The sequence below is a fragment of the Lingula anatina genome, chromosome 6, assembly GCF_051362555.1.
Source record: "Lingula anatina isolate TDL-2025a chromosome 6, LinAna3.0, whole genome shotgun sequence".
Classification (NCBI taxonomy): Eukaryota; Metazoa; Brachiopoda; class Lingulata; order Lingulida; family Lingulidae; genus Lingula; species Lingula anatina.
In genome coordinates this window covers 16,966,023-16,993,670 of record NC_141772.1, presented here as the reverse complement: position 1 = coordinate 16,993,670, position 27,648 = coordinate 16,966,023, and the positions used below count along the sequence as shown (strand labels likewise).

The 27,648-nt window shown below is 36.4% G+C and overlaps 4 protein-coding genes across 7 annotated transcripts in view; 2 read left to right on the top strand and 2 right to left on the bottom strand.

Annotated features, from left to right (window-relative positions):
- Window positions 1-6,396: 6,396 nt before the first annotated feature.
- Window positions 6,397-10,183, bottom strand: LOC106166368 (uncharacterized). The gene is made up of 5 exons (XM_013544902.2): window positions 9,829-10,183; window positions 9,113-9,188; window positions 8,039-8,808; window positions 7,496-7,755; window positions 6,397-7,257 (listed from the first exon to the last, which is right to left on the bottom strand). The coding sequence occupies exons 1-5, from the start codon at window positions 9,929-9,931 to the stop codon at window positions 7,189-7,191; spliced, it is 1,278 nt and encodes a 425-aa protein (XP_013400356.2). The 5' UTR covers window positions 9,932-10,183; the 3' UTR covers window positions 6,397-7,188.
- A 1,993-nt stretch (window positions 10,184-12,176) lies between these two features.
- On the top strand, window positions 12,177-14,145 carry LOC106166366 (uncharacterized). Its single transcript, XM_013544900.2, has 4 exons — window positions 12,177-12,602; window positions 12,874-13,044; window positions 13,359-13,463; window positions 13,636-14,145. The coding sequence occupies exons 1-4, from the start codon at window positions 12,258-12,260 to the stop codon at window positions 13,789-13,791; spliced, it is 777 nt and encodes a 258-aa protein (XP_013400354.2). The 5' UTR covers window positions 12,177-12,257; the 3' UTR covers window positions 13,792-14,145.
- A 1,843-nt stretch (window positions 14,146-15,988) lies between these two features.
- LOC106175997 (vezatin) lies at window positions 15,989-24,766 on the bottom strand. Of its 2 annotated transcripts, none has more exons than XM_087014572.1 (13): window positions 24,648-24,766; window positions 23,796-23,960; window positions 23,382-23,438; window positions 23,038-23,180; window positions 21,379-21,669; window positions 20,896-21,043; window positions 20,397-20,555; window positions 19,995-20,106; window positions 19,532-19,757; window positions 18,704-18,888; window positions 18,059-18,156; window positions 17,472-17,546; window positions 15,989-17,121 (listed from the first exon to the last, which is right to left on the bottom strand). In XM_087014572.1, the coding sequence occupies exons 1-13, from the start codon at window positions 24,681-24,683 to the stop codon at window positions 16,504-16,506; spliced, it is 2,313 nt and encodes a 770-aa protein (XP_086870698.1). In that variant the 5' UTR covers window positions 24,684-24,766; the 3' UTR covers window positions 15,989-16,503. The 2 variants fall into 2 exon arrangements, with proteins under 2 accessions (XP_086870698.1, XP_086870699.1); XM_087014573.1 differs by having other exon boundaries at window positions 20,016-20,106.
- Window positions 24,767-24,850: 84 nt separating this feature from the next.
- The window catches only part of LOC106176020 (translation initiation factor eIF2 assembly protein), a 31,513-nt gene continuing 28,715 nt past the window's right edge, over window positions 24,851-27,648 (top strand). For 2 of the 3 annotated variants that reach the window (XM_087014577.1, XM_087014576.1), the window contains exons 1-4: window positions 24,851-25,000; window positions 25,295-25,363; window positions 26,732-26,768; window positions 27,030-27,062. In XM_087014577.1, coding sequence (XP_086870703.1) covers window positions 24,927-25,000; window positions 25,295-25,363; window positions 26,732-26,768; window positions 27,030-27,062 — 213 coding nt within the window. In that variant the 5' untranslated portion in view covers window positions 24,851-24,926. Of the gene's footprint in view, window positions 25,001-25,095; window positions 25,153-25,294; window positions 25,364-26,731; window positions 26,769-27,029; window positions 27,063-27,648 lie in introns of those variants that run through there. The other variant, XM_087014578.1, reaches the window with a different exon arrangement.

Sequence of the window (27,648 nt, the reverse complement as noted above, 5' to 3'; positions counted from 1 at the left end):
TACCATGAACCGTCTACGTCCAGTCAGATGGTATACTTGAACTCTGGCATGAACACAAGCCAATGACTGGGCAATGATGCTGTTCTCAGATGAAAGCAAGTTAAGCGTTGTCAGAATATATGGGCGCGTAAGGGTTTGGAGAACAGCTGGTAAGGAGTATCTTCCTAATTATTTGCCTCTGTTTGACAAAACGCACCCCACATAAATCACAGCATGGGGTGTAATGGCTACTATGTTGTAGGCGAGCAGGCAGTGGTCAACGGAACCTTACCACAGACCCTTGCATCCAAGTACTTACAAGAAACTAAAAAAATTCTGTCGTGAATATCTTTGGGGACCATGACCACCAATTCATGTTTCAGCATGATAGTGCTACTCTACCTACAGCCAATTCAACATTAGGCAGGTTATATGCGATTCAGATCCATCATACCCCCAATGGCCAGCTCAATCCTTAGATCAGAGCCTCATTAAGAATGTGTTGGATATCTTCGGAAATGGATAAATGAGGGGAAAAACACCGCGAACAAAAATGACCTCATGCTATCTTGGCAACGTGTGTGGAACGCCATCACTGCACAAACGTTACAGAACCTTTTGACTCCACGCACAGACGGCACGTCCTCCAATCCGGAGGATACTGCATAAAATACCAAGGTGTGGCTTTGTTATTTTTACTGTGGTTAGCTAATTCATCGGTTGTACAATCAGTAAATATTTGTGAAAAAATTCTGTTTAGAAGTTGAATTAAGAACATTGGTTAATGACATGCGTTTCTGTATTAGTTTAAACATTGCGCTAGGGGTGACATCTTTTTTGCTAGGGGAGTACATATCTTGGCAACACAATATGATATCACAGGAACATGTCTGAAATAGCAATTTCTGCGAAGTAATATATATCCAAAATTTTACAAGCGTTTTCAAAGGCAGGTCAAGGTCATGGCATATACATGCAGTTACAAGGTCGTAGCGTTTTTCAAGCGAGAAGATTTAGTAAATATGATATGAATTATGTCATGACCTTGTAAAATCTATTGGTATGCATTTATAAAACTATCATAAACTGACTTTCCTGTTCATTTAACAATGAAAGATATACCAGTCTAGTCGGTGTCAGTCCAACTTTTTAGCTTTCGTGTGTAAGCTTTCCAGCTGGCAGCTATGTTAAGCCTAAGTCAACGTCCTCGTTATCTTTACTTAAGGCCCAGTCACAATGTCGGCGATCTGTCGGGGATTAGTTTTGGCCGGGGGTCGTCGTAGAAAATAAAGAATCCTTGAACAATCCTAGCAATAATCCTAATAAAAGTGGAGCAGTCACATTGTCTGAGATTTTTCAAGGATTTTGACCCGGTTTTGTCGAAAAATCATGGGATTAGCCTCCGATTGCATCGGAGGCGATCGGAGACGATATCTGCGAGCGTCTTTTCTCGTAATTTTTTCCCCCTGGGTATATGTGGTTATATATGGATATATATTCGGAGGACGCCTCCGATTAATCGGAGGGCATCGTAGGTCATCGGAGATTGTGTCTGGGATGCCCAAAATGGGGGAAAAATCTTGCGAGCAATCTTAAAATTTTAAGTTCAAAGTTGGGGACCGCGACGGGAGTGGCGATGTCTAAAAAATCTGCGACAACCCGCAGGCGTCCGGAGAGCGCCTCCGACGGGTGCAAAATCGTGAGATCTGTCTCAAGAGTTTGTTCAAATTTCCCGGGTTTTACCCATCCCCGACGCATCGCAACTGATTTGTGACTGGGCCTTTAAGTATCGCAGTCGGCAGCAATACTTTACATTTGCGAGACACTTTTACTAAATTATACAGATCTCCACAAGAGAAACAGTGGTGGGGGTTGTAATTTTTTTATGTCGAGGCTGACATTTACACGAACGCAAGGTACCTTTGTTGAACTAGAAACGTGTCATATGAGATAAAATTAATATTGAAGAATTATTTTAAACCAGGGGAAAGCTGACATTCTTTGTTATGTGATCCATACATTTACAGAGATTGCTCAATGTATAGAGATTTGAAGTATTCGGGCTTCAACTACATATTTTTTGGAATAAAGTTGTTATTTTTATTTTGACATTACATGTTAGGTAACAGTGTAACTGAAGTTGTGCATCATACCAACCTATTTTTGACTAGTATAGCCTTCGAACCTACCTATTTCTTGTAGAACGACGCATGCTACATCTGCTGGTCTTTGGCTTACATATTCCGAATCAAGTGCACTTTCTATCAAATCCACAACGTCTGCCCGATCTAGTTCCAAAGCAAAACTCTTGACGTCGCACATAATAGCAGTGTCTGTTTTCCCGGTCTTTGCCGCGTAAGACGCCACGAGCATCTTGGTTGGTTCCGTTTCGCGTTCAAGTTTTCTTATTTCCGAGTAAGAATACCCCATAGTGTGTGCCATCATTCGCCAGTCGTTCCCCAGGGGATCAACGGGGTCAAGTAGGAGGGATAGTTCTCTTAATAAATTGTAATCCATTTCTAAGAGTCACCCAAGAGTTTTCCTTATTAATATTGTCTATATCTACTCTTTCTCTCTTACTTTTCTCCTGTTTTCAAGTGCACACTTGTTTTTCTGTAGAAACATCAAAATAACTTTTCTTAAAATCAAATGCCATCGGAAATGAAATTGTAATATGTGTTAAAAACAGCAAAGGTTCTCGGCAGCACGCCTCCAGAATAGAATGACTTTCTTGAACAGCGTCAGACCATTTAAATGATATATGACCTCGTTACTCTCCTGGGCTGCTGCTCAATACCCCACTTTACAATCTTTATAATTGGCGCTTTATCTATGCACAGCACTGCTGCATTTATGTAGCGATTTAAGGCCTCTAAAATGTAATTTAAGTTTCAGCTCCAAGAGTTTGCACTGGGTATCTTGTCTTAATTCTTTAGATTAAAATTTCAGGGTATATAATACTTGGTATTTCATCTGAATGTAAGTTTATGCAATATCGGCGGTATACACAGCCAGGGTATTCCATAGCGTCTTGAAGGCTGAAGTCACACAGGAAGCAAGCAAGGATCTGGATGACGTCATAAAATTAAACACCTCTTAAGTCAGAACGTTTCTGGACTTTATCTATTCATTTAAAAAAACAAGAATATTCCAGTAAGTTTTTATTTTCCTTGTCCTGAAAAGGGCACTTCGTGGTAAATTTTGGACATAGCCAGTGTCCTCCATCCGTCTGCAAACCTTGTATACAGTCTAGGTACACAGTATATCTGGCAGCTACACTACATTTGGGGGATCTAAACGCCCTCCTTACTGAGAAACAATCTCTTGACCTTGTTGATTTGTGAGCTCCTGGCAGCCAGAGGGACAATGTACACATTCGATGCCACTTTTATGTGGCACATAAAAGAATCCACATCACTTGCGACAAATAACCGCCAAACAGATTTCACCAAAAGCCCTATCACTTGGTTGCGACGACTATCTATACACACGGCGCAGTACTTTTGTCACCCCCCCTCCCCGTAGGATACGCCCTTTATTGTGTGTTTTAAAGCCTATCAAGGCAGGATTTTCCCTCCAAAACTCATGTTTACAAATTTTTCTGGGGTAAACGGCATTTTACCCCACCAACCCACCTTTAATATTTCCTTTCTGACACTAGCCATATTTCCGGAAAAGGGAAAGATAATCACCCGAGCTAAAGCACAAGTTCGTCAAGATGGCTGTCTAACGAGTTTCAATAGAGGACGGTGAATATAATGATTTTTATATAGGCTATTTATCAGTAAATTTGTTTTAAAAGTTTTAATTGTCCCCCGGTAAGTTCAACAAGAAGCTATTAATGCTCTTTGAATGCTTTCAGATTCCTGGCTTGAATTACTTTAACATTGTTGGTGTACCTGCAATGGGATGCATTGACTTTTTTATTTGTATTTATATCGGTTGCAGTATAAGGAGCCTACAACATAATTATATGTGCCATTTTAGCTTAGTGTATAATAATAATAATAATAATAATAATAATAATAATAATAATAATAATAATAATAATTTATTTTATTAATATTATTAAGTAACTTTATATGTAGATTAGTCAATATAGCAACTGATATACATATACGTAAGTAGTAATCTTTGTGTAGACAGTTTATGGATTGGTAATGCCGGTAGCTAGGACAGCAAGATCATAATTTTCTAACCCTTTGTGTTAGCATGAATACTCCCTTTTAAACATGCAGTACATTCAATAACTTCTCAATCGAGCCCTTGAAGAACCTGACTAACAATAACATTGGTCACTTCAATTTATGTTATCTGGGTAGCAACTATCAGCCTGAGAACCGAGCAGCAATGACTGTTTCTTAAAGCTTATCGGCACTATGCCATGTGTGCGGCGAAAGAATTAGGGTCTTGGAGATGGCTAATCAGTCAATTATATTTCTTGAGGTCTTCAGCAATTTCCATTACTAACCACTCATCAGCCAGTTGGTATATAAGCCTAGAATATTGTGCATATACTGGTAGGGAGTCTCGCGTTACTTAAGACCATATTTTGTAAAATTCTCTAAAAGATGCCTAGCGAAAAATTTCTCCGCGCATACCTGAGACTCTTTTCTCTGGCTAAACAATCTTTGATTCTTCTTCCCCGACACAATCTGGGGAAATTAAAAAGACCTTAACCTTAGCGTCCGCCATCACTTCGAGCACTATCGATAGCCTACTTTCAGGTTGCGCACGATTCAAAACTGTGTCAAGATGTTTGGCAGGTGACATGGTTCGGCAGCAGGTGACAAATTAGATAAGTTTTACGGCGTTAATTCATGACGTTTATGTGTTAACATTAGCAAAAAGTATTTATAACAAAAAATGGTTTATTTATTTTAAAGCATAAATAAATAAATAAATAAATGAACAAACGTATATTTAAAACGATACGTTAAGTTTTGTATCAAGCTGAATAAGGGGAAAGCCCTCCATGCATTGCTGCATAATTTCACATAACACATCTAGAAAACACATATGAAATAGTAATTGTACTGTTTCTATAAATATCTGGAATATAAGAACACATGAAATAAATTGGGTTGTCTGATATTTCAAAAATTCTGAACTGCCACTATGAACGTCCCTGGGCTGTTACAGCGAGGTTATTAACCTGATAATGTTATGTTAACAAATTTATCATTTTCCACAGTGACGATTGCGTTTTCCTGACAGTGTCAGGAGTGCCAATATCTTGGTATTAAAACATTTTTGTGAATAATAGCATGCTTAATGAGTTGCATCAGTGTCAATGCGTTATTGTTATCTTGGTTTAAATACGTACTTAAACGATCAAAGGAGTCAAACTAAACAATTTAAGCCAACTGATATGTGAGAATTAATCTCTCTTCAGTTTACTCTCCGTGCTGAGTATCCGTCGTTTTCTAGTTGCAGACAAATGTCATAAACCTCATCGTTCTTGATAAATCGACATAGGTAATGAAAAAGATTGAATATTTTTTTCCTTGGGGATTTTTAGCGTTTGATGCATTTTTGCTCCCTAAGTAAAATGGAGCTCTTCTTGTTTTGTGTCTTTTGACAATACAAGGAGTTTTGAACGTGGTTATCAAGATTATTACTGTATATTACTCTAGATCAAATTTTGACTACTTTCTTCCTAATTACCTTAGTGAGTCAAACTATGTTTGCTCGACAAGAAAATGCGTTGTACAGAAAGAAAGCATTCAGAACAGAAGCCATGAAAAAATTTCAAGAAATTTCAGACGTGTCAGCTGCTTTCTTCAATCCACAAAAACTGCACAAAACACTAAGATGTGACTTCGCTTTTTTACTATGGTTCGTTAATTCACTGGTTGTACAATAAGTAAAGATTTGTGAAAAAATCCTAGATATTAAATAAAAAAGCATTGGTTCATGACTTGTTTTTCTGTATCATTTTACACATTGCGATAAAGGTGACACCTTTTTGGTAGGGCAGTATATATTGCTTCAGGTGTGTTTGAGTACTGTGTTCACCAATGTTGACGTTTAAATCCATTACTTTTTTCATCTGTAGCAATGGGATCCGTTTCTATGTAACACCGAAACTTTGACAGTAGTAACTATATGTATTGACAGATACAAATATACAGCTAATTAACACAAATTGTGGCCAACCTAGAAAGCGTTCAGTCTGACCGGATTTGTCTATCTGGGGTCAAGTAGGAATTTTTAAGCGCATTCAGAACAGATTATCCGCGGACTATCTGATTCGCCGACTAAATATGGCCGATCCTACATAAAAAGCGATGCCGCTAATTTTCTGATGGTCTCCCCGCCTCCACACGCGCCATTAAACGGATAAAATCAAGGCTCCGAGATTTAATTGCTAGGCACCGGCAGCGACGGCGCGTGGGGAGGCGAGAAGACCATCAGTTAGTCCGCGGATCATATGTTCTGAATGCGCTCTTTATGGCCGGTACACGAAACACAATATACTACCATTTAACCAACACAATATGCAACATATTTTTCAGAGTATATTATCCGTTTTTGGTCATCAAGTCAACAATTGCCAATTACAATTGGAAGTTAGAAAAATATTGACAATTTTCATTTCCTCACCAAGCTGGATCATTTACAGTGTATACCTCTGATGATCATTTTTTGCGAAACAGCCTCATAATAATGTAACACCATGTAAGACTCGCTCTTTTATTATTCGACTGGGACATCGAGCATAGTAGAGCGTTTTTAATATAGCAAAATATATATACATGACACACTGTATACTGTAACTACATTTGGTCTGTGGTGACGCTTAGTACATGTATATAAACATGTCGTCCTGTTATATTTGGAACAGCTGTTCCTGGTAGCCCACAGCTATTATTTCCATAAACAACAAATTTCCTGTGAAATATAGTAAAAGCAGCAGTAGGCAAGATGTACACTTTAGGCAGAAAATCATTTTCACACCCAGTGCATCTACCTGCGAGTCAGCGTAACAATGGCCTGCGGTATCTCTTCTTAGCAATGAATTTGAAGAACTCTCAGTATTTTTGCATGTGGTCTTTCGATAATAAACGGAGATAAACTGTACAGGGGCATGATGCTGGGGTAATAGAGATATAATGGCGTGATGAAACACGTCAGTGGTAGTATTACATAAAGTAACCAAAGGTTTATATTGTAAAGAATGTCTCAGTATATTTAGCACGTTGACGTTCACGTTCCACATACGGGCACTGGAGCTGACTCGATTCCAGAATCTTCTTCTTTCTCTAAAACCGTTTTCTGAAAATATTGTTTGCAGTTTGAATTATAAAAATTATAGTGAAGTATAAAAATTGTGCGTAATTGTCAAAATATATAAAAGTCCAGGATGAATTTCATCGGTTAATATTCAAATAAATTATTGAAAACATTTTTGTCAATAGGCGATTAAAAACTTTCTTGTTTGTAAAATTAACACGACATTAAAACGTATTACACAAAACGTCAACGATGAATATTATTCTTGATACAACTGTACCTTGCTAGCTTCCCCCAGTTGCTGCACTGTAACTTCGAATTCTGCATGTAATTTTCTCCTCTCTTTGGCAAAATGTGCAATTCGGAATACATCAACGAAAATGCCAACTACACAAGACATCAGCAATGGCAACGCCACGTACAGCTTCATATGGGTTGCGCTGGCGGCTCCTGGGTTGTCCATGAAATAGACCAGCGTGACAGCCGACCAAGCAAAACTCCATGCGTCTATGAATTCTGGAAACACTTTCAACAATCTTCCTGAAATAAAAATAATAAACGTTATGAGTTCTACAATGGTGCTTAAATGCAATTAACATGAACTAAATCCACACTTAATTTGACAATTGATATATCACGTGAAATTTAAGTTTCAAATCCTGGTAAGAAAATTTAATAGAAAGCACAAATGTCTCAAAATTTGGTGGAAATAATTTCATTTCTGGTGCGGAACTTCCAATGTAGATTCTATATTACCGGTAAAAATAAGCAAAACACAAGGTTTTCATAAACATAACAAACTTAAGGTTCGTTGATGACATACCATTTTTGCCAACGCACACGTATGTGACGGCAATGTATATAAGGACGACAAGGAAAACAAATGCAAAGCCAAGTGCAAAAGGTGGTTCCATATCAAAACCCTGTCTGATGATCGGATAGATGGCAGCACATGCCTTCGTGATGCCAAACATGTCGTACGGTGACCTGGCGATGAAGAGAAATGTACCCAACAGCCAAAGAATACTGGAGACAACGTAAAATACACAGCAAACAACCACGAACCCTCTATCACCACAAAGTTTACATTTACGGCACTTGCAGCACATGAAAATGAAAGCAGAAATCATGATCGGGAAACACGCAAGGACAAGGATTGAATGGGGTGCAAGTGCAATAACATAACCGGCATCTCCATTGTCCCATAATCCGTCCAACCAGAAAATCCCGACGACCTTGGCTGTGGTTCCAGTGGGGAATCCGCCAAGAAAGGCATGCGTGAAGTGTACACGTTTGATATCTTGGGTCACAAATTCATTATTATACAGTCTGTGCGTGTGGATGACTTGTGCCACGTCATGCAGGATAAGTGGGATCAAAGCATATCTTGTGGGAGAGGATAACAAAAGTCCAGCAGTGAACATTCCAATACCAACCCATTTGATTATGTCCATCAGTATTGGTCGCTCTATGTCTACGAAGATGCGAGTGACCCAATGGCAAGTGTCTTCATCCATTTTGGTATCCACTGTATTTTCGTCGTCCTGGCATGCAGATTTTACTTGTAAAATTGTGACGGGCGAAACTTTGGAACTAAATGTTCAAAAAGACAGATAATATGTTTTTACTAAATGTTAAAAAAAGACAGATATTATGATTTTTAAACGGGCATAAAAGTACATATTACATTATTCATATGTTAAAACATTAATCTTCTCCGTTTAATTTGATAACGAAATACACACGTAGCACTCAGTTTATACATTTTTGAAGTATTTTGAATGTACTTTTCCACGTCTCAATGACATATCTAGAAATGACAGAATCGATGCCTCCTTTTGTGATTTTTATAAAGTAAATTTTTCATTGAAAAGCTGTGAACCAGGCATTTTTTTACCTTCTGTTCTTTCTGTGGAAAACGATCTGCAGCAATATACAAACCGCAAGAAGGAGAAGAAGAGAAGACGCAGAGGCTGTAAAACAAGTAAACAAAAACATTGGTAGGAATCACATCGGAAGAATACTAATATGTACTTAACACGAACTCCTATTGACGATTCCTATATACACTAGCACAGCCAGTTTTATCAGAATCGCCAATAGGAATGCCAGCGCATGAATTTCGTGCCATTAAGCACTTGGACCTTTAAAGTCACTGTCCCCAACATGTTAGAATTACATGTACTGATACACGTCATTGTTCACAAATGTGCATGAAAGTAACTTTGGAAATACTGATCCACGATTTAAGTTATGGATGGCTACTTTTTCGTCTTCAGTAATACAGGATAACTTTTAAAGTGTCGTAGACTAGATTACAACACGCCTATCGACCGCGCCATAAATGTGTTCGTCGAACCGGAATGGTCGCTTTTTCAAATAGCCTTCAGATGAACCTCCAACTTTAATTCTGGGCTAGCATATTTCGCTATGTACAGTATTTCATTGACGCCAATGAAATAGTCATCAAACGTTTACCAGCCAGAGGAAATATAGCCTGGATGGTTTCTAAACTACTTTCTGTGAGGTTATTTGATAAATAGATGCTAGAAGTTGGCATTTGGATTTAGGGGTGTGTATTTGTCACCCGATACTATGGTCACGGTATCTCACCTCCCCAGTACACTGTGTTGTATACGCCAGGATATTGCTGTCCCATGAACATCGGAGTGGTCGAGTTGTCGTTTGCGAGCGTTTCGTTTATGAAGCCTGGCATGATTATATGATCTTCTCAAAAACCGCAATATCCAAATCCACCTATTACTGTAGCGACAATAAAAAAACAACCGAGTTCCGACCAGCCAAATCAGAAACGTTCTTTCTGCACAAGAGGAGTGTCTTTGATACGTTTTTACCTTTAGTACTTAGTTTTCTTCTTGACCTACCATCTCAAGTACCTGGTATCTGATAGGCCCTACCAGTGACGCTATTCTGAAACGGACACCTGTTTGGCGTTCTAGCCCCCGTGGGCAATCATCTGTTTTCGCAGGCAGATAATTTTGATATCTAACGTGGGGTCTATGTTGGTTTAATGCTATACAGCACGAGTTAAAGATACTCAATGTCAACTGTTTAGCTAGATAAATTTGATTATCGAACTGGAATCAATGAATGAGGCAATTGTTCGGAAAAAAAAGGTAGCAAAGCTGTCAAATGGACAGATATAAAAATACCAAAATTGCTAGAAGCAGTGACATTAAAACAGTGATAAAATAACAACAAATTAAATGGTTTATTTACACAATAATGAGATATATAATGAAAATTTTGTAACAAACAATGTTCAAAGATGGCATTGATATTAATTGAATTTATAAAGAAGAGTGGGTTTTTGAGTAGAAAATATTGGACGCTCTGAAATACAAATAGATGTCGTTTTTTAGATATGTGTAGAGTGGCAACTCAATAATTTAAATATAAAACAATACTGTGTTCTGTATCTTACTAACACCGGTACTCGGGGTAGTCTGTGAATTGCAAAAAGGAAATACGTATATTATGTTGTAACTTTAGACACTATTTAATTTAAAAATGATCTTTAAATTTAAAATAACGTTGACTTGAATAAATTCAATATTTTATTAGGTTTCCTGGGGTAAAGGGTATTTTTCTCAAACTTTCACCCCATGATTTCCATTTGTGGTACTGTTCAGGAGTCTGACCTTTTTTCGGTTAAAAACACCAAATTTTAGACAATTAGTTATAGTCAATATATATATATATATATATATATATATATATATATATATATATATCAATTTGAGTCAAATGATTTTTCGTGGCGATACATTAAAAACCATGTGTTGTCGATGGTTAGCCATCGCACATCCCCGCACTTCTCCCACATTGTAAAGAGTAGCTCACCCTCAGGGACCCCATTCTCTTGATATTTATATCGCAATCCCTGAGTCCAATATGAAAATATAATCTTCAATAACAGTATGAAATTATTCATGACAGGAGAAAGTGGAATTACTAACACAGAGACGCACGGACTCATGGACCCACGGACTCACGGTCGCACGGACGCACGGACTGGCGGGATAACGTGATCCCCAACTTTTGTCCCAAAAGTGCGGGTATAATGATGGGAAATAGTAAAGTTCATACCTCTATCACACGGTTTTTATCAAGAAAAAAAGATTGTCAACTGTTTCTCATACAATTTTATTGCAGGTCTAGAATTACAACTAAACATCATGAGAATGAATTCGACTGCAGGGGAACATCGTGCTACTCCATTTATTCAAACCAATGTGTCTTTATAACCAACGTGCTTATTTCCAAAAATGGAGATTTCTTGTTTGCATAGGTCACGGCAGTTACAGGTAACAAACTTGGCACGAGCACACAGCCCCCCCCCCCCCCCCCCCCAAAAAAAAAATGTCACGAGCAAAACGATACAGAGCGAACGAATTTTATTGATGAATTTCCCAGTCTACTGTATAATATTTGCCGAGTGAAGCGAGATAAAAATTTAATCTTTGGCCTCACCCACCCCTACCTCAGTAAAACCCTGAATTCTCCACTGCACTAATTATGCCTACAACAAATAGCGTGAGTGGAAGGTTATTAAGTGCTACGTAATGTTATTATATGATACAAGTAAAAACACTAGTATGTTAGGTAGCGAGTAGACGATGTCTCAGTTGTTTAACTATGCTTTTACTGTCACAGAGATCAAATAGGGACCCGAGACTTCAATGACATTGCAAACAAATTTTTCAATGGGAATGAAATCAGACCTAAGCATATTGGAAGATTTTAAAGAGCGAATAGGAACTATTAGTGGACTTGTAAGAATGGACATTTTGAAAATGTTTAATTTGATGATCTTACAACTTTTTTTTATTTAATTACTGATCACGTAGCTTTTAAGTCATACCTCACTGGACGTAATGCTTTGGTCAACAAACTGACGTGCGACGTAAAAACAAACGTCACAAGCAAAGTGACGTAAACGTCCGTGGCAAAATTAAGACTTGGCAACAGTTCTTTTAGAACAGCACGTCAGTTTGACCGGAGTTAAAATTCTCCCTAAAATGGCTGGTAAAGCTAAAACCATTGAGAACCCTACCTCAAGATTACAAACCGAAGATGAAGATGTGGACCCTAGACCACATCAACTGGCTTTATGGATAGATGCAGAATCCGAATCCGAAGCTTCGTCGCAGCAGACCTCTAGACCAATAACGCCATTCGGCCCCTCTGCGCTGGATTCAGCGACAGTTCCTAGGCGCTTGTCCCGTAGACTGGTTTCACAAACCAGACAAAGAGACCCTGAAGAGTTGGCCATTGAACTGGACATAAGACAAACAGCAGCGAAAAATCTGAGAAATGAACAGCTCAGAGGCAGAACCCCCTCCACGGGCGCTAGGTTAGAAAAAGTAAGTTATTCATTAGAAATCTGGCATTCGTTCTTCTTTTCACTGCTATTTTCTAACCGTCAAAAACACATTAATCTAAGTTTGTCTGGTTCACCACCTCTGTTAATAATTATTAAGTAGCGGTTGTCTGACTGATCCAGGATTAAGAAAAACAGAAAATATAGATAATCAAATACATGAAAATTAAAAGAAAAAATGGTGAAATGAAATATATGAGAATTAAACGAATACTTGTTAGTTTATCATCATTCTTTTTGTGTAACTTTTACAGGCATACCAAGCTAAACTCGAGTTGGAAATAACAGAACAGGAAAGGAAAGAAAGGAAAGGCGAAGAAAAACGGAAGAGAATTGCAAAGCGCTTAGAAGAAATAAAATGCAAGAAAGAACAGATGGAATTAGAGAAAAAGAAGGCTAGAGAACGCAAGGAAAAGATCATTCAAGTAAGATATAGACATGTTCCGCTATATGTATACTTAATCTTTTTCGTTTTATTTTAATTATTTATTTTATATTTATTTTTGGGGGTGCAGGAGAGGGTACACTGGTATTTGCGAGTACCCTTTAGCGGTTTTTGTAGAGCAGCTAATCGATGTTTTAGCATATCGAATTAATGTTATGGAGGAAAGAGCTGCATTTTCCAAATATCACGAAACAGTTGTAAAAAGGCTCATTCCGTTTAAAATGGAGCACTCGTAGCAACATATCTCAATTGCCTTTACAAGCAAGTTCTATTTGAAAAACATTTTGTGTTTAGGAAAATTTGAAGAGCCCCAAAATTAGAGCTGAAGATGACGCTTCTGCTAAAGAGAGAATTCTGTTTGAACAAAAGTGCGAAAAGGAATGTGAGGAAAACCAAAAGGTTTGCAATACTATTATTATATTTTGTAGAAACAAAACGTAAGAGGGTGTTGGCTAAACTGAATGTTTCTTTAGAACGTGTAACAAATTTAACATGGGGAACATTAGCCCTCTATTTTGACACTTATCTAATAATAGAATAGTCAATGCTCGTCTTCTGTGGTTTCTTTCAGAAATTCCCCATTAAACGGGACGTATTTGAAGAGACCAAAGTCCCTTCTAGACTGAGAAGATGGTGGAATGGTTTTTTGAATGCTGTTAGATCTTCATCTTGTTTTGGTGGACGCAGAAGCAATAGAGTACACCCACAAGTGCGACAAGATGAATAGGAGAACATCGGTGACAATGGATTACTCAGGAGAACGTGAATTTGCAACATTAATAAATATTAGTCTAGTTGCAATTGGTTTCAAAGACCTCAAGCCAAAAAAATAAACAACAACAAAAAAATCTATTGCGCCGATTTCTCGAAAGAGCACTCCTGCCAGTGCTCTTACGTGTTGGCGACGTTTTCCCAACTAGTTAGCATTTTTCTGTATTCTTTTTTCCATTTATTTTCAAAGAAAATTTGTTCAAGTAAATAAACAGCTCACTTATTAAATACACTGTATATATTTCGTTTTCCTTTAAAATCATGTCAGTAATAGATATAACGCTTTGCTATTGAATAAAACTCGACCACATGTATTTATTTATTTATTTATTTATTTATTTATTTATTTTTCAATCTTACATTTAACCAAAGGGAATCTATTCTGCGAGGTAATAACCATGCGAGGGAGTTATAGTGCCGGGGAGTAAAGGTGCGGGGGAGCTACGATGCGGGGACGGATCGGCGCGGAAACGTAATGTACAGTTTTTTTTATCAAAGCGGTGCCCTGATATTCATATGCGTTCAATTTTTACACTTGTATAGCCTGACTGTACTAACTGTCTCAACATCTTTGTTATGTCCAGTCAACTGAGGCTCGAAAAGTAATTTGTGGTGTGTATTGAAAATTTTCTATATACAGTTACACTGCTTCCACTCTCTATCAAGCCTACCATTGGATTTGGGAAAAGAAATACATTTCTGGGTAAAAAATAATGCTGGCAAAAACGCCACAGATAAATCAAAGTTGCCTACGTATTTCTACACATTGATGCCACGGCACGTGTACTCATGGACGCTATTTTTAGTTTTCCTTAAATATGAATTTGTGCAGAAGATACTGGAAGTTATTTGAAATTGTAAGGTTTGTAATTTCAAATGATCCGTGTCTCTAAATTACTGGCATTCGCATAAATTATTTCCTACATTTATTATTGGTTAACCAACACTGGCTTATTATCTACTTAATTAATCTATTATAGATATTCTTACAATAGTGTTTAAAAACACTGAACACACAACTACATGTACTAGATAGTCATAAATTTCTGAAGTTGTGGGACTATGAGCCAAGAAAGAGGTAGACACCCAAGCATTTACACCTTTACGTGTTCCTTTTAAACTCCTTTACATTCTCTGAGCAATTTATCATCGGGGCATTTATCTTTCAAAACGTTCTTCTATAGACTGAAGTTGTTAAAATTTCTATCCCCCCCCCCCTCCCCAGTGTTACAGAACGTCTTGTAATGGACAGGTGTCAATTAAATTTATACAGTTTAATTCAACTTTGACGGCGGCTGTCAAGCGCACACAACTTTGATTGCCAGTTATGTAAACAAACGTCAATCATAATTATTACACAGTTGATGATTATAATGGCCGGGCATGTAAAACTCCCATCTTTCACATCCTCTGATTGACAGGTGTCAGTTCAATTCATTCGGTTTTTATGAGGGCTGTCAAGTGCAGACAGGCTGATTGGCAGTTATATGAATAAATGCCAATTATCAGACAGTTACTGCTAATGATGCTGAATGAGAGCGCGTTATCTCCAGTATTACCAGCACAAATACATTTAGTGGAATATGAATAACTTTTCTGCATTAGTTGTGGAATTACAAATATAAACACTTTCATTTGCTGTCAGGATCAACTTATTTTTCAAGGCTCATTAATTATAATTACTCATTTATTTTCATTAAAGCAGGCATTTCATTTGCAGTTGAAAATAGAAGTTCTTTTAGGTTTTTTGATGGTTTGAATGTGACGAAAACAAACATTTTACTCTGAAGAGCTCTCAAAGGTAATCATGTGGTGGACTCTTCCCCATTAACCAGCATTATTTTACCTTTGTAAATGTTTGGAGTCCGTATTAATTTCAATGAGCGTAAAAAAAAAAATTACGAAAGTTCTCCGTGAAATGTCGTTGTGTTTTCACTGCCTTGCCACTGCTCCTATCTGCGCCTATCCGGACTGTCTTCATCTTATCATACATCGCTTTTAGTCTCTTAGAATCATTTTTGAGTCATCCCAGTAATTTCTAAGAATTAGGAACCGCTTTTAGTAACAGAATGATACTCTTTGATCTCTATATACTGTGGATTTAAGTGGCACTATTTTATCGCAGAGATTGATATAAAAACATAAAATATATAAAAAAAGACAAAACTTTATTCAAATGTTGCACAAGGTTTTTCATGTGTAAAAGATGGATATATATTAAAATGTTTATAGAAGAAAGAATACTTACAAAGTACGCATAATGTTGAATCGCTAAGTTTAAAAAACGGCAGCAAAAGAAGTTCCGCTGAGGCAAATGAGAAACAGTACCAAAGATATTATCATAAAAGAATTGAACACCCTATACCCTCATGTGATCAAAGTGAGACGACCAAGAAGAATTTTGAATGGACTGTGAACTTTGTGAATAGTATAAGAAGTTTGAGGTATTTTGTAATAAAACACGGTCTTTATTATTACTAGTTTATTTTTTGACATTTCTGCCAGACTGCTTTTGGTTTTTTTCTTGGATAAAGTTGGCTATCTCCTCTTTTTGTTATTGGAAATATTAAAATGAGACATTCCTTAAAATAATTTATCGATATCAAGAAGCAGCGAATCATGATTTTGTGTTCACTATTATCTTTTTATTGTCTATACTATTTGAGTATCAGTCGTCCACGATACAATCTCCATCATCAGAATCATCACTGTCTTGGTAGGTCTGCACACTTAGTTGTACCTGCTGTCTTGACCTGGCTGCAGCCATGGCGGCAATATTGGCAGCAAAGCTAAATGAACCTGAGTCCAGCCTGTCTTGAGGGTTTCTTCTAGCAGCAGAACCTGTACTTAAATCTGAATTATTTCTGGTACTATCAGGCCTGTATACCCTTTGGCACAAATTATTTATTTTATTATTTTCTCCTTTTTCTTGTTCAGTCTCTGATTCTACCTCCAAACTGATGTCTGTTTCTGCATGAGTTTGCTTAGTATCTGAAGCATAATTTTTTTTAACAATGTCACATGACAGACCATTCTCTAATTCATCAGACTTAATTGCAGCAGATTTTTCTGATCCAGAAAGATCATTTTCACTCCCTGCACATACTGCAACTTCAGATTTGGTTTCCTCAGATTCATCCTCCTCTTTGTTTGGAACTTTGTCTGCATGGTTCTTTTTCATAAGTTTTCTTTCTCTTTCTTCCCACTTTTTGGCACGGATTCCGATGACAGATTTCAGCTCATTCAGCAGACGCACAGCTTCTTGTTTCTCGCGCTTCCTTTTTGCCTACAGTAAAAAACAAAGACGTCAAAAACCAATAAAAAACAATGCACTGTAATAGTGCACCACTTATGTACACTAGCTGCAATGAAGGGTATAAGCTGATGGCCTTTATTAATTCCCAGTTTTAGTAGGATCTATAACCAGACAGCCAGAAGAGAAGGGCTACACCAAGAATTACTGAGGAATGGTTGTCTGATTCTGACGTAAACACAGGCAAGAGTGACAATAAGTTCTATGGATATGCACAAAATGATAGAACTTGTACATTTGTCCAGTATGAGATTTAATATTCATCTTCATTTGATGGATGGATCAAAATATACACTTTTGATAAACTTATGTCTCCTGTTTACCTTTTCTTCTGCAGACAACAACAATTCAAAATCACCATCTTCTACCTCACTTGGGTCAGTGTATGCTTCAAACACCTGCAAGACAAAGAGCACTTCATGAAACCAGAGTAACTAGGATAAAAGCCATTCCTTCTGTGTCTTAATGAGATAAATTTTTTTAAACTATAACCAAAATATTAAAACGAGGAAAGAAACACACACATGAGTGTCAAATTTATAAAATAATTGAAAAATTCTTAAATATATATTATATCTGATATTTATAAGACCCCTTAGCAAAATATCAGGCCTGTTGCAAATTTGTTGCAAAATGCAACTCCTTGCAAATTAGCAGCAATAAAAATTTTCTCGCAAACTCCTGCAAACTGGTTGCGGCAAACTTTTCAGTTTGCTAAGGAACAGAATAAAGGTCGCTAAAGAACTAAGGACATACCTAAAATAATCAAGAACTAAAATATTCATTAAAATATGACTATTTTTTACCACCAATCCTCACCCAAGCAACGAGTATCTCACTACCCAACCCCCCAAGCTTAGTAAAGTGTTTTACAGGGCCACTGATCTGGGACAAACATGATATTACCAACCTGGTCTTCAATGATAATGCTGTCCATATCCAGCAAAGGCTCTATTGGAACATTAGGACTAACTGGTTGTTCTTTTGAAGGTTCCTTTGATAATGGCACTGAAAGAAGTGTGTCTAGTAATGATGAATGTTACTGATGACAGATTAACATGCTGCTAACAAAAAAAAAAAAAAAAGGCAGCAAAGCTGTCAAATGTACAGACAAAAAGCAGAAAATAATAATGCACAAAATAGGATTCTGTCAATTCTGATGCAATAAATTAATATACTATGCTCAAATTTGTAATTATGCACAGCAAGTACTGATGAAAAAGAAAAACGGCAGATCTCCAAACGTAGAAAATTTTCATATTAAATATTCAAGGTAAAAGAGATTGACAGAAACTTTACGTCTACTAAGTTCTGACACCTGCAGCAACAATAAATATACCAAAAAGAAAGAACTCTAGTCTCATAAGGTACCCATTCTGTTGTACAAAAACTATACTACCTGATTTTGTCATTAAACTTTTTTGTCTTTGGTTTAAACATGGAGAAGACACTACACATCTGTCCACATCAGGATTGGATACAAAAAAGACATCACACGTTGACCATAGATTACATTCAAATCTCATCTCTCAATTCTATACTTCTATATCAATACCTTTGTCTTCTGTCCTGGGCAGCATCATGTCTATCCGATTCATGCTCTCTTCCCAGCACCCAGAACAAGCCGTCAGCTCTCTCTGTACACACAGCATCTCTTCTACCAGCTTCTGATGGTACAGTCTGATATCTGTCTTGACTGCACAGTCATCCTCTTCCAGTTCATTTTCTATTGCTTCTAATCTGAAAATAGTCATATCATTGATAGCTGGGCCCTGTTTAAAAAAATAAGCGTAAGTTGAGACTGACAATTTTTTGACCAGAATAAATCTGAAGATGTCTGCTTAAATAATGTACCCCTTTAGCTATCAGCCTTTAGCATGATAAATGTAGTGCCCTATCAGACTTAAAAAAAGGCCAAATGTCCTGGATGGTGAGAACTACTAAGCCAAATACACCAAAAAGTTGGACATCATTGGAGAAATCTACTTTCAATATTGCCAATTCAAGTCCAACATTTTAAGTGATGGTAGAATTATGTGTGCATGTACAGAGTCTTAATTTTACTTTGCAAGCAGGAGACTTATAATTCAGCAGTAAGTATATCAGAAGGCACTATGTGTTACTCTGAATAATATCAAACTTTTTTCTGCTTCAGTTATTCTGTTACAGGTGATAATATGCGAGACATGGACCTTCAAAGGAGAACCACTACAAGGACGACAGCAAAACTCAAGCTGTCAAAAACTGTGCATGACAGAATAAGGAAGGTTCACCTCTGGTTGGTGGCAGACACTAGTTCCATCTATAATACAGATTCTACAGTACTATGAACCAATACCAGCAACATTCATCCCATCAATACACATGACATTTTTTTAATTACCTTTTCATGGCAGCCTGAAGGTGAAGTTGCAGACTATGAACTGCTGTATAAATGTCTTTTCCCACTCCTCCATCCTGTTCTTTATGTCTTGGCTTTGTGTCTTCAAATCTCGCCTTCCATGAACATTTGTGTATGTCATAGCTTCTTTTAAACACATGTGTATGGTTATCAAGTGTGGCAGCTACTGGTTGTATACAACTGAGTACATTCTCAAAACTTTGAGGTCCTGAAATTAGAATGAATGTTGATTATGAATAAATTGACAACAGTTCAAGTCAATAAAGCTTTTAAAGTTACATGTGAATCAAGAGTAGATTCCTTATGACACATAAAAATCGATTTAGTTTCTTAAATGACTTAATGTCATTTAAGAAACTACCTCAAAATAACCACGGGATAAACCAAATTAATCCCTCAATCAGGCAAAAATACCTTTAAAATTCTTTTTGTAAATTTGACCTACTGGTAAAAATTCCATGTATACCTATTTCCTTTCCTTCAAACTGTGGCAGAAAACAGAGGGCAATTCTTCTTAGGTATTCTGAGATGTGTATGTTACACACATGACACAGGGCCTGGAATAAATACCAATTGCACAGTCAGTTCAATCATAATACAAATGCTCTTATGTGTTATGACATAAATTTGAGACAGAACATTCAATCAACCAGCCAATCAATCAATAATAGAAAATAACAGATGAAAACATTTTAAAAGGGGAAAATCCATTTTACTCCTGCTTGATTGGAAGCCAAACAAGGGAAGCATATTCAGAAGAAGCAACATAAACATGATTTTTTAAAACATATCTCCCCAAATGTCCCAGTTTGTGCTGACTATCATCACTGGGCAAGTTTCTTCCTACCTTTAAAGCAGAAATGGAGTAGCCATCGGTCACTTGCTGCAGTAACTGTTCACCATTCTGATCAGTGGTTGGAAGACTTAGACATGGACCATATTGCTCTAGTGGGATGAAGGCCACATAGTTAGATATACTGTCTAAATCTTCATCCACTGGAGATTTGATGATATTAAGGAAACATATTTACAAACATGAAAATTATCATCATTTATTCAATACTGTACTTTTAAAGTATTGAACGTTACCACTCAAGTAATTTACTCCCTTTCACAAGTTACTTCTGAACAAGTTCTCCACAAGTTCCCTTCCTGCTATTCAGTAAAATTAATCAACTGCTCATGCCGAGACTGGGGTTCCAGTAAAGCAACTCTCTTACATAGAAGTGAATCTCCCAAAGTGATAAAGTATACTACTTGATGTGATAACCTTCAGATACTCAAAATCTTCCAGCCAACAGTATCAAATATGGCTCATGAGGCATCCTGATAAATAAAGGATATTTTTCAATGAGCTTGCCAGTGGCTTCCCTAAGATTCATAATGGTCTTTCTAACCACATGGAAGAGACAACTTCTCAGCTGTGGGCATTGTCTGTTGGACTGGTCACCACTGGTCAACTCTAGCCTACCTGCTGGGGACAGGGGAGTAGCTCTGAAAGTCAAATCATCATATCTTAGCTTGTAACCATATTTGAAATCCCTTTAATTTTGTCAATAAAATCTTGGGAGCAATGCCATTTTACCTTTGATTTTTGAAAATTGCTTTGAATGGAAGTAAAACCAAACATCATAAAATTTTTCTTAAAAATTACTTTTGTATTTTTTTTATTTTCTTGTTATGATTAGTATGACCAGTAAATTATCTTTCAATCATCTGTCAAAATTTTCTGAATGCCCACCACTGATCATCAAACGTAATTAAACATAACCTATTCTTTTTCATTCTTTTTTAATCACTAGTTCTGTAGGCAAAATACATTTACTCACATGGTGAACCCGCGTGATATCAGTTCTACCTCCTGTATGAGTCGAATCCCTTTCCTTGAGAGAGTTCCAAAGACTTTAGTTTTCACCATTAAGTCTTTAATTATATCTTCTAACTGCCTCCAGTCTCTGCTCCATTTGTAATACTGCAGAAGGTTCCAAAGTTCCAGCAACAGGGCTAGTATACCCACAGCACCAAGTGGAACCAGTGTCATAAGTGGAATATTCAGGATGAAACCACGTGTAAAATGGCTGTAACCATAAGCAAGCCCAGCAGCAAAAATAGAGGACAACCTGCAGAAAGAGAGTGGCAACCTAATTAAAATTTGCAAAAAAAAGTTGTTCTACTCTCTTTTTTTTGTACTTTTTTCTTTCCTTTTTCCTTTCAGCTGAATAATATTGCCAAAAAAAAGTATATATATATATATATATATATATATATATATATATATATATATATATATATATATATATATATATATATATATATATATATATATATATACTTTTTACTTTTTTGATGTAACCGTCACATGACATGTGTACGCTATAGACACTAGTGTAAACACTCTGCTGTTTTTTGTTGATAAAATCTCTCCTTGGACACTGATCGAAATAACAAAGTTACAGGTGGACTATAAAGGTACACTGTATCAGGTAACGCACTTCATTATAGAAAATACACTCATTATAATAGTTCATTTGAACTATATATTTATACGTACAGAAAGAAACCGTCAAATTTGAGAAGTGCTCAATATTACGCAATCGAAAGCTATAGTACCTTTGTTACCCAAACAATAGACACAATGGCATCTAATAACCCCAGTGAAAACAAACAAAGCAGACAAAGGACTTCAGACAAAGTGCCGAAGAAAATGCTGCAACTACAGATCAACTTGACTCCTGCATATATACGGCACAGCAATGCCAGTGGAAAAAGACCACAAAAGAAGAAAAAAACAAGATCAAACAGCATGGACTTAACAGAAAACATTACGGTAGAAGAACTACGATCCATCAAAGCTACTCTAGCAGAGATTAAAAGTGAAATGATAAGAAAATCTGACGTAAAGGAAATCATTAGCCAAATGAAACAACTTATATATATTTTATACTTTATATATATAAGTTGTCCAGAGACTTCCTTGTGTCACTGATTTGTTTGGAGAGTTTCTCACACAGGGATTCGTTTTCCAGATATAGGGCTATAGGGCATCTATTTTCTCGTTCAGGAGGCTGAGTCTATCCGTCAAGTATTGCTGCATTTCTTGTTTAATATCCTCTTTCACCTCCTGCTTGATTTCATATTTCATTTGGCTAATGAATCACTGTGTGAGAAACTCTCCAAACAAATCAGTGACACAAGGAAGTCTCTGGACAACTTATATATATATATATATATATATATATATATATATATATATATATATATATATATATATATATATATATATAATTGGTTGCCAATAAAACTTATAGAAATTTCTCTTGGGTTTGCTCTTTTTTTAAGGAAGGAGGTCAAGCTCATTAGTTTACCTAGAATTGTTGATAGCGGAATTTCAACTTATTTAATGTGAACTGATATTTGAAACAAAGCATATATCTGTATATTGCATGGTGTTATACAATGGCAGGTTATGGTTATAGAGGAGAATTTACCGCAGCGTGCTCACTGGTATCCTTGGTTTTTCAACTATTGTAAGGCTGTTTGATTCTTTTACAAGATTTTCCAAGAAGGCAGCATCTTCCTCCTCCAATGCTTCAGACTTCAAAATGCTTCTTATTACAGCCAGACTGTGATACTGGGTGGGAAAAGGAAGCATGTCATAAAAGAGACCTCTCTCTGCTTGAGCGCATTTATGAGTAGTGATTATAACTTGATAAAGAGTTGCTGCTTGGACATTTTGTTTTGTTTGTGTGTTATTCTTTGTTCTTACTCTTTTGACTTATTTCATAAATCTGTTAATATTTTATCATTCAATATACTAGTTAATATGCTCTACCTTTGACACAAAATGTGGCATGGCAAACAGCTTCTCTAGACACATCCAAAGAGACACCTGTGTGAATAAAAATAGTAACATCTCTGCAGAAACATTTTTTGTTTGTCTGCTTTATTGACTTTAGATTTTAGTGAAAAAGGAAAGTTCACTTGTTTGTAAAAGATTCTTAAGAGAACTCATTTCAGGTGAAAAGAGGAAATCAATAATATTGAATGATTTTATAATAAAAATTAATTTCATTTTCAACAATATTAAATTAATAAATTAAATCATTGGATAGTTAATTTACTACTAGCTGTCAATAACAAAAATAGCAACAAACCATCAAAAAAAAAAAACATTTCATCAAAACAAATCTATTTTTATAAACTTTTTTGCCTATCACATGTGCTGAAAAACAAACAAGACTGATACCAGTATTGGTTTAATGACAGATTTTCCTTGGACCTCATTCTTCTGAGACTGAGAATCTTCTTCATTTCTGTGGTCCATCAACATAGAAGATTTCTTTGATGCTACCACAGATATGTCCATGTCAACCCAGCCAACATCTTGGAGGTGGTGATGCAAGGCAGAGTTCTGGAATATTTTATGCACATAGTTATTTTTAGGGTTTATATAGTATCAGATGGGATGGGACTAAGGTGCATGACATATGTCACAATCACCTTTAATCATTAAAGCAGACCAACTTGTTCAATTCTTTTAGATAGATACATAAAGAGAAACCAGTTCATTTATGTAGAAGGGCACAGATTCATCATTCATACAATGCATGTGCAATTTGTACTAAAAGATGTACACTATGAACATATACACTTAAGAGAGTCCCATTGGATATTTTCCTTATCCATGAAAGCCACTTTATATTTCACAAGATGGGTAAAACATTCATTTTATTTGGTGTGATCTGTGAAGCACCCCATTCGCATGACATGTGAATACGGCTTTCGAATTCATTCTTCGCCCTCCACGAAACAAAGTCATTATATCTGTTATTTGCATTTTTCAGTATTTTTGACTCGCAATTATATATGAATAAAACTTTCTTTATTGTGATATGTTAACAGATGAGCTAATTTCCAGTGAACAGTTTATGTTATCACCGATGTTCTAATGGGGCTTTAACAGGATCGACAAAGACTGCTACAGGGGGTAAAGTTTTGCACTAATTGTGTAAGTGAGTCCTATTGGAGCTTCTGTTTTCAAGGAAACACGCAATTCCCATACTTATTTCAGTAAAGCATCGACATTTCAATTACTAACCTCAAATATGACTTCGTCGTCTTCGTCTACCTCCATGTTTACAAAGTACCCATTTACGTCAAACAATTATAGTAAATATCTGTTCAAGTTTACGCTAAACATCAATTGTTATGGTTATTATATATTTTCAGTAATATTTTAAAACTGAATATAAGTTTTAAAGTCTTAAAGCTTCGAAATTAAGGAGCATTCTGTCATTTCATGCAAAAGACGTATTTGGGTACTTAATTTTGAACGACTCCAAGAAGCGCAGATGCAGAGAACTTTAACTGGAACAAGATGAAACGGGAGCAAGTCATAAACTGCATGTTCTCCAGGTGGTATCCTAAGTTTAAACATTTAAGCATAAAAAGGTACGTCCTGGGAATTTGATAAATGAATTTGATCATCACCATTCGGTTCACTTAATGTGTTTCCAATGTCAACAAAAGCTAGAAAACGTAGAGAGGCACTGTCACTGCGCTGGGGACGTAACATTGGTTGGGTTGAGAAAATGACATTTAACGTAATAACAAACTAGACAGCCATTAAACATGAATAAATATTTTTTTCTTACTGAAGAGAACACAGATTTAGTATTAACATAAAACGTTGATAATATTTTAATTGAAAGGTTAAAATCTATAATTGGCAAAATTTACTTTCAGCCACATCATCCCTCTTCCAGTGGAGTTCATTGACTACCTTAATTCTGATGGTGTAGTTCTACCCAAGGAGTAAGTAGAGTCTAACCTTCATGTATTAAACACTGACCAGACACTCACCAGTGGCATGAGAGTGTCATTCTTCACCCAACTCTACCACAAACAACCAATCACGGGACTGTGGATATTAGATACTGACAAGAGTGTTTCTGTAAAGGTCCTCTCCAGAGGATTTAGCCGCCCAAAATAAATTTTCCTGGGAAGAGGGCAATTTTCTCCTACTCATGAATCATTGCTCAACCCATTCATTCACTTGCATTTGATGTCTTATCCCACTTTTAATTTATGATTAATTCTAAATGATTGACCAGTCATAAAGGAAAACATCTGCCTACATGTGCATTGCTTCATTATCACACAAAAAATGGCCTGGTGTTTTGTATCGCAGCCCTGTGCTGTGTATCATAGGTCGCATTCACAACAGCAGACTAACTATACTCCGCGGTTCAAGTATGGCCCACCCACTTGAATGCTTGTTGCCTAATCTCTGTGGGGAATCTATTCAGTGTCTATTAGGGGATAAGATGGCAAGCTTTTAAGTGGGTAGCCATATTTGATCTGTGGACTAGTTAGTCCTCTGTTCTGAATGTGGCCATACAGACATTGTGAGCTGTCAGTGGCCACCAGGGAAGGCTAAGAAGACAATAACAACACTCAGAGAGCTTCAAATAAAATTTATCTTAAGGGTTTTATCATATTTAAGGTCTGAATTGAAAACTCTAAGGAGCTTTACAAGACATAGATGTGAGTAGGGGGGATTTTCAAATGTGTGGAGAGCCCCCTTAATATAATATGATCATGGTCCTCTCTTTAACTGGTCCATGTGGTTTGCTTTGTTGATGCCTGTAGTGGAACAACCTGATCCTGGTACTGCACAACATGTCACATTATATGAGCTGTTTGGCAAAATGTACAGGGATGGGAAAGTTTGGAAGGTTACTGGGGTTAAGACAAAATGGTAACAAAGGGAGTCAGGGGGAAAAGGAGGGGGGGGCATTGGCACCTCCTATTCTGGCATTCTGCTGTCTAATCTTTGTTAATGTAATGGTTTAAGTGACAGTTTTTGTTTTTGTTAGTGCAGTACAACCATTTATAGTAAAGAAAGAGAAATAAGAAACAGCAAAGAGCATGTGAGCTAAAATTTTGATTGCTATATACTTATTCTTGATTTAATCTGATTTAATCTTTATATAATAGGAGAGAAGGATTGTATAACAAAGCATTTGATAAAACTCACTACTCAGGTAGGTAACAAAAAATGATGATGAGAATGGTATGTATTAAAAAGTTTTAATGGTCATATATTTGAATCTTGACAGAAATAAAAGTTTGGAATTGGTGGGGTGTTTGAAATGTTCATGCTACTACTGTTATTTTTAGGTCTATTCAAGGTCAAGGCCAGAGCCAAGAAGAGGAGGTCTGTATATAAAAATACAAAAATAAATAACAGAAATAAAATGTTTTTAGTAGAATAATTTAAATAAAATTGCAAATAGAAATTAAAAAGTTTACCGTGATTCAGGTGCAAATAAAAAGAAAGATAATTTTTATTTTTGGATATATCTCCTGCAACAAAAACATTAAAAATTAATTAAATCTCATTTTCTCTCATCCCACTGGTAGACATGGCTGTATATCATTCAGCAATAGTATGATTCTTCTTGTTATTTTTTTTCAGGAAGAATGGGATATGGATACACCACATGCAAAGGTTGGTGAAGGGAAGTTACAGATAATTAATCATGTACTATCAGTTGTGGGTATTGGGGAGTGTAGGCCTAACACACAAAAAAAAGCCCTGTCACTTATCAAAAGGAGGAAATTTTTCTGTCTGGCCTGCTGAAGTTTTTCAAATTGCCCTAACTTGCATCAATTTTTTTCCGTGAATTTATAGGCAACATCGGGGATACTATACGGGGTGGAAAAATTGCCCCTCCATTCTCAATTTCCTGTCTCCACCAGTGAAATATACACATTTCAGGCTACAAAATAATACAAACATGAACCTAGGTTTAAAACAAAAAACCCTCTGAACATTTATCATGGGACCCAACACCAATAACCTTGACGAATATCAGGAACATCTGAATTGAATTAAAAAACGCAGAATTCCACTTTTCCGCAGAAAAAGCTCATGGCTGATAAAAACTGAAAATAAAAGGAAGTGACAGAGGTGATTGCATAACATTTCCAACCCCTTCAAACTTACTGTACCAATTTATATTGCTAAAATACAGGTCAATTTCAAATAACTGCTTGTATGACCTTTTTTTTTTTAAATTTGCAAGTACATGTAT